The 7,060-nt window shown below is 38.1% G+C and overlaps 1 protein-coding gene across 1 annotated transcript in view; it reads right to left on the minus strand.

Moving 5' to 3' along the window:
• LOC140339704 (calcium-binding protein 2-like) overlaps positions 1 to 5,587 on the minus strand; it is a gene marked incomplete at its 5' end in the record, with an annotated part of 15,693 nt that extends 10,106 nt beyond the window's left edge. The window contains 4 exon segments of the mRNA XM_072424512.1: positions 224 to 367; positions 3,408 to 3,438; positions 4,800 to 5,186; positions 5,474 to 5,587. Of these exon segments, the coding sequence (XP_072280613.1) occupies positions 224 to 367; positions 3,408 to 3,438; positions 4,800 to 5,168 (544 nt within the window).
• Between the last annotated feature and the right edge of the window lie 1,473 nt (positions 5,588 to 7,060).

Below are 7,060 nucleotides of genomic sequence, written 5' to 3' on the forward strand. Positions count from 1 at the left end.
TTTACTGACCCCCTAGAATATATGGAGTTTTAGGGAAATGTATGCAAACATATATAGAAAGTTTTTAAACTAAATGTGTGTTCCCTAAAAACTATTTATACTGTAGGGGTCAGTAATCATTTTGAATATCCTCAGCTCCGTTAAATAGAATTTCTGATTTGTTCTTTATTGACTAGGTGTTCATATTGCTACAAGGTGCTTTAATGTAAAGTAGACAACTTACTCCTCATCTTTATGTGCTGGGAAATCTCAATTAATTCCATCTCAGTTGGCATGTAACCCATCGTCCTCATACATTCCCCCAACTCTTTATACCCGATAAAGCCATCTTGGTCTGCATCAAACTCCAAAAAGGCAGCATATAATTCTAAGAATAAAAAGCAGAACAGAGAGTAATATGTAAAATAAAATTATTTATAGACATAAAAGAAGATACAAGTTGAAGGTTGCTCAATGGCCACAATTGTTTTTCTGAGCTAAGTGGTAAGGGAAGATATTTAGAAAGAGAAAGGGGTCACTGTAGAATATGTACTCCCAGCAAATTACTGTTTGCAGCTTCTTTTTTTAACAATTCCCTTATGGGATGTTTAGGCAAGACATTGCAACAATTAAAAATTAGGCTAAATAGAATAAAAGGTGAAATGAATACTACTCTGTTAGAAACCCAATGTTACACACCCTAAATCCAGTAGGTACCTATTACAAGCCATTTCTCATTGTCTGACAAATATTATAATATGCCAATCGTGATATTGTATATATATTTTATTTTGACTTAGGATCAATAACCCATTATCACCCATTACCATCATGGAAGAAAAATAGAATTCTATAATCGCAGGGCCAGCCTTTAATGTGAGCAGATCATGCATACTTTTAATAATAATTAATGAATCTATCCTTCTTTATGATATATTACCAGTATTCTCTTTTTTTTTTTTTTCATTATTTAGTACTTTCACCATTGAATTTTATATCTAGACTATTTTTCAAGTAGCAACTGGCGTCAAGTATTCCTGGTAAAAAGGTTTCAGCAATATTACCAAGTAAGCTTTCACAGCACTACTCTGCGCTCTAATACTTATAGACTGTTCCAAACATATTCTACTGTTGATATTCATTACATACTTCTCTCTTGTTATAATTCTGAAGGTCTCCCAAATAACCCCTGAAGAAGCCTTACGGGGCAAAAGGCGTCGGGAGGGTAACACGTTTTTTGTTGTAAACAGGATTTGATTCACTTTGATGCACTTTCATGAGACCAGGATACCAATGTTAGTCTAGGACTAGCATAGGAGACCTCTGTCTAGTTTTAGGATTTTCAACATAAATAAAGTTTAATTTTTTAGGAAAATACTGTGCCCCACAAAAGCCTGTCTTTCTTTTCTGATTTGTTCCTGAATATATGGCCTGCATCAGTGGTTCAGAAGGTATTAGAGACGGGAGCAGAACACCAACCAGGCAAACTATTTTTAGAACCAGATCAGAAATGACAGTTTAAGTATTCTTTCAGTATAAATCTTTTTTAAACTGTTTTGATATGTACAACTGTAGCTCATAAGTGCTATGTATGCAATGAGCAGGTTTGTGATAATATAACTATCCCATCCTAAACACATTATGTGTACCACACACACACATATATATATATATATACAAAGCCTGATGTAATATTTCATTTGACCACCTTTAGCTTTATTTACAGCACACATTTGCTATGGTATCGTTTCGATAAGCTGTGTGTACCATAAAGAGTTGTGCTAACTTTTCACCAGGATCTTGTATGGATGATGGGAAAGTCTGAACGCTGCATAAAGTCTTTTCCAACACATTCCAAAGGTTCTCAATAGAGTTGAAGTCTAGATTGTGGAGGCCAATTCCGGTGTGAAAATTATATCTTTTGCTTCCTGAAGCACTCCTTAACAATTTGAGCCTAATGATTCTTGACATTGTCATCTTGGAATGTGCCTGTGCCATCAAGCATTATAAAAATGGAAAAAAAACTGGTCTTTCAGTGTACATAGGTAGCCAGCTGACCTCTATTTTTTGGCCTGGCCAGGCAATATATATACTGGCCAGGCAATATATATATATATATATATATATATATATATATATATATATATATATATATATTGTAGCGAAACTAAGCATGTGATGTCAAATTTAGAGGGCATCTGACATTATGTACCTCATTTTCCTTGGAAAAATGATTAAAGGGCCTGGATAGGGATATGAGTAGTTGTGTTAATTGTGTTGCTGCAGAATTGCAGCTCCTTTTTTGGGATTTCCTGGAGGCAATGTGTGGGCCAGGCGCTCCTTTTTCCAGCCAAAAATTAGTGATGGCTCTGAAGCACCTGGCAATTGGACCAGTTCTTTGAGAATGGGGGAAGTTGCAGCCTGATGCCAGGAGGTTCAGGTGTACAGACTGGGTGCAGTCTGTACTCCCAATGTTTAGGTTTGTGTGACCAATAGGGAGAGCCAGGAAGCTTTTTTTCTGTACTGTTGGGATGACACTGATCCCCTGCGATGAAAACAAATCCTGAAGATTGCTTGTTGTTTTTATGTTTTTATGAATAAAAGAGGGCAGATTGCCCTGAAATTGAACTGGAACCTGAAATACCTCTTTGCAGCGAATTTGTTTGGTGCTAATCCTTCACAATATATACACTTTAACAATTATTATATATATATTTTTATTTTTGACAGATGAATTTTTGAATTTGGCTAGTTATATACCTAAACTTTAACATTAATATCTTTTTTTCTCTGTGATGTTCTATTTGTACGATTCTCACTTTCTGTTTGTTTATTTTTTACCAGTCAATAGGCAGGATTTGATTCTTTGAACCTGACCCTGTCCCTTCTGCATAATAATGTATTTTGTCAATTGATTCCCTCACTAAGCTGTTCACAAGCACTGTTTGAAAATGATCACCGCATATGTGGGCTCCAGGCACAAGATAAGTATTAAAGATGAAAGAAAATTCTACTTTCAAAATCTAGCAGTTTATCAGTGCTCCTCATATTTATCAGTGAATGCTCCCCAAGGGTTCTTCTTTTTTAGGTGAATATAGGGGAACACAACAGGACTAGTTCTAGTACTAGTTAACATTATTGGTTGAACAGTTATTCTAGTGGATAATTTTAAAATACCTGTTTGCCCTTTTAATTAGCCCAATGTTGTTAATGAGACATCTGCATCAAAAATCAGCAATGGGATTATAGGCTTCCGGACGGATAACAGATCCTATATGTGTAATTCTTTGACCCTACTTTGCCTTTACTTATCTTGGATAACAGAAGTGAGCAAATAACCAGAATCACTGCAAATCCATGCTGTAACCAAATTATGTAACAACTTAATCGGCTGCTTTTGTAGAGATACCAAACAGCAAAAGACTCACCATCCATTTCCTCTGGAGACAAGTCTCTTTCCTACGTAGAATAAAAAAGAAAGATGAGAGTTAACTTTTGACCTTTATTCATTTTGAAATCTGACAGGTTTCCATCACATGGAAATTAAAGTGTAATACTTAAAGCCAAGCTCAAGTCAAACATTTTTATCAGAAAGGTTTGAACCTGATTTTCTTTTTTTCTGTAAGGGTCAACACAAGGGAGGTTAATCCTTCATTTCTTATTTGACATGAAGTACATGTATATGATATTTTAGAGGGGTACTACCTCCTTTGTCCCAACTGAAGTGTGGGATCATATTATATAATAAGATATTATAAATATAAAAGACCAATTTAATGGACACAATTGTTATAATGTAATAGTTACCAAAATAACATCTCTGCACACTATACTGAATAAAAGAGAATATCCAAAAGAAATGCCTCCATTGCCTTTAGCAACCATATTTTATTTTTTCTTTGGAACAGTAATTCAGTCTTAAACGTACTACAGAGGAACCCAGTCCATGTCTTGATCCTCAATTTTTATTAAACCCCACAATGCTGATAAATGTGCCAAAAGCTATGTGGTGAACCGTATTGTTTAAAACAATCATGCTACCTGGTCATTCAGCAGAATCATACTGGATTATTCTGTAAGGCAAATAACTGCATACAATGTTCAATTACTGGAGGCAACCAACTTTTGTTCTCATTGCTTTAAAAATGTATATTTAAACTGATATTATGGGTTACTTCCATGTGCACATTATCAATATCGATGATTTTTGCTCTGTACTAAAAAAAAGGCTCAGGGGTTAGCACTTTGGCCTTTGAAGTGCTAGGTCCCAGGTTCAAATGTCGGCCAGGACACTATCTGCATGGAGTTTGCAGGTTCTCCCTGTGTTTGTGTGGGTTTCCTCTGGGTATTCAACTTTTTTCCACATTCCAAAAACATGCAGTTAGGTTAATTGGTTTCCCCCAAAAACGTACCTTAAACTGTAATAAAGAAATATCAGTGAGGTAGGGACATTAGATTGTGGGGCCCTTTGAGGAACAGCTAGTGACACGACTATGGACTTTGTAAAGCGTTGCGTAATATGTTGGAGCTATATAAATACTGTGTAATGTCTGATAGTGCTACATAGAGTGCATCTATTTCAATTCAATTATAGATTAGCTCTTTTTTTTGCAAAGTGTTTTAATATTTAATGTCAATGACTTCTCATTGATATTAAAAGTAATTGTGCATCTGTAAATACATGGCAATGGGTTTGTTATGAGGCAGAAACGTCCTATTATCAAATAAAGTTTCAGGTAAAGTTTAACAGATTTAAGTTGGCCAAAGCAACATTATGATAAACAAGGCCCACGCATACTCTGTACAGCATTTCCACATACCTTGCTGAAGAGGGCATTTAGAAAAGGTGAGTAAGTCTTGGTTGTGATGCTCTGGGTATCACTGATCCTTTTGCCCTTGTGGTGACCTCTTCCAGTGGCACAATGCCCATTCTCATGCCCACTGTGAGTGCTCTTTTTCTCATGACTTTTGCCACTGGTATGGTGCCCTTCACTGTGACTATGGTGAGGGCTCTTTTTTTCATGGCTTTCTCCTCCTCCTTTACTCAGGCTCTTTTTGTCTCCTTCATGACTTGCTGTTCCCTTCTTTCCCCCGTCTTCTCCCCCACCTTTGCTTCTTGCCCCAGTGTGGCCCTTGGCCATGTCATGTTCTGGGGTGCTTGATGTCTTGGCTCTAGAGCTGTGAGACATAGGATGGTCTCCTGTGGACTGTCAGTGGTAGACAGTGAGGATCACAGCAGTAGAGCACACACTGGATTATCAGTAATCTAATAACATCAACTTGTTCTGAGCTACTGTAAAGAGTTTAAAGAGCTTAACAAGGGGACATGTGACCTGTACCTTGTTTTTTCCTATATATAGCAAGCAAATATTTTGACTGAAAACTATTCATAGCTTTTCTACTTGCAGGTTTAATAAAACAACCAGATTCCAGAATTATATCTGTATCAGATAAGAATAATATTAACATTAACATAATATATTCAAATGTATACCTTAATAGCAAAGGTTCTTGACCTTTTTGAACTGAAGCCAAATGAGGGATGATAAACAGCTTCAGCACTAGTAGATCACCCTGAATTAAATAATCCCAGCCAGAACAAAAATCACTGGAACAAATAAGGGGAAAAAGTGAGTTCAGATGGGTAAATAGATTGTGTAACAAAAGAACATTACAAAGTGCATGTACATAGCAAAATAAAAAACAAATCCTAAAAAACAAAAAGCAAAACTAAAAAATACAAACAACAAAACTACAATTTATTTATCTGCATTGGCTACAATAAAAACTACATATTTAACCTAAACTCCAGACAGATATGAAGACACAAACAGGTTTATTGGGAATAATTCTCTTTGCTAAGAATATCCAGGTTCAAATCAGGTATAAAGAAATGTAAAATAAAAAAAATATTCTTGCAAGTGATTGAATAGTTGAAATCAGCAAACCAAGCTAAATAATGACAAATCTTTTTGGCAGGTAAAACTACTCCAATTTGTACACTTTACCTGAATTTTAAGCTGTTTATTTGTTGTTAAGCTTTATTTCCTATTACTTTACATACTTTTCTCTTTTTCTACTGTGCCGGAGCTCGAGGGGGAGACACAGACAGTCTCTCTCCCCTGGGACAGTATCCAAAGAGCTGCCTGCTGCGGATGGCAACTAAGAAAACCAGAAGAGCTGGAGCAAGGAAATGACGGGGTGTGGAGTGGCTTCAGGTATGGTGGCCAGAGGGTCTGTTGGCCTTAGCGGCCTGGGTAAGTGCTGTGGGGCACTGTCGAGGGGGGAGGTGGGGGGCAGGGAGAACAAAGGGTTGATGGAGGTGCTGGTAGTGCTGCGAGCGGTATTGTCAGGGTTGGATGGGCGCTGGGGGAAGGAGGGCCATTGGGACGTAGGGGGAAGCATGGGGGGGCTTAAGTGTCAAGGGCCAAATGGCAGGTGGGGCTCCAGCAGCCACAGTGGAGCCAGGGTAGGGGGGACTGGCAGGCTATTGGAAGGGTATGTAGGGGATGTGGGCATGGGGGAGGTGTACATTTGTTTCGTGGGTGCTCTGGGTGTGCTTTTCAAGCAGGAGCTCAGGGAACAGATTTGGAGAGGTGAGTTTTTTTTGATATCTACTAACTCTTGCCACTGGAACATTTTAACTTGAACAGATCGCCAGGTGAGTGGAAAAAAAGGGAATAGGAAATACACTGGTATCAGTAGATCCCACACATGTTTGCACACTGGTTGCAGGCATTCGCCATCTTTGCCAGCCTGCTGGGGGAAAAGGAACCTGAGCATTGCGTAGCTTTGTTTTACTACCTGAACGCTATCAGTGAAGCCACAGGGTGTATGAGGGAGTGGAATGGCTGCGGTATGATGAACAGTTTTGTCAATGCAAGGTGATTTGGCCATTCATTTGCTGGGATCACAAAAATATCAGCTTGTGGATAAAAATGATGACCCCATCTAGGATGGGAGGTCAGGCCTTTCTTGGGGGGGGCAGAGGCCAGCATCTTTTCTGGCCTTTCGGAAGAAAGGGTTGTGAAGTTAATGAATGGTCCAGCATTTGTATGAGAGTAGCCACCTGGCTGATGTG

Source organism: Pyxicephalus adspersus, chromosome 10, assembly GCF_032062135.1.
Source record: "Pyxicephalus adspersus chromosome 10, UCB_Pads_2.0, whole genome shotgun sequence".
Lineage (NCBI taxonomy): Eukaryota > Metazoa > Chordata > Amphibia > Anura > Pyxicephalidae > Pyxicephalus > Pyxicephalus adspersus.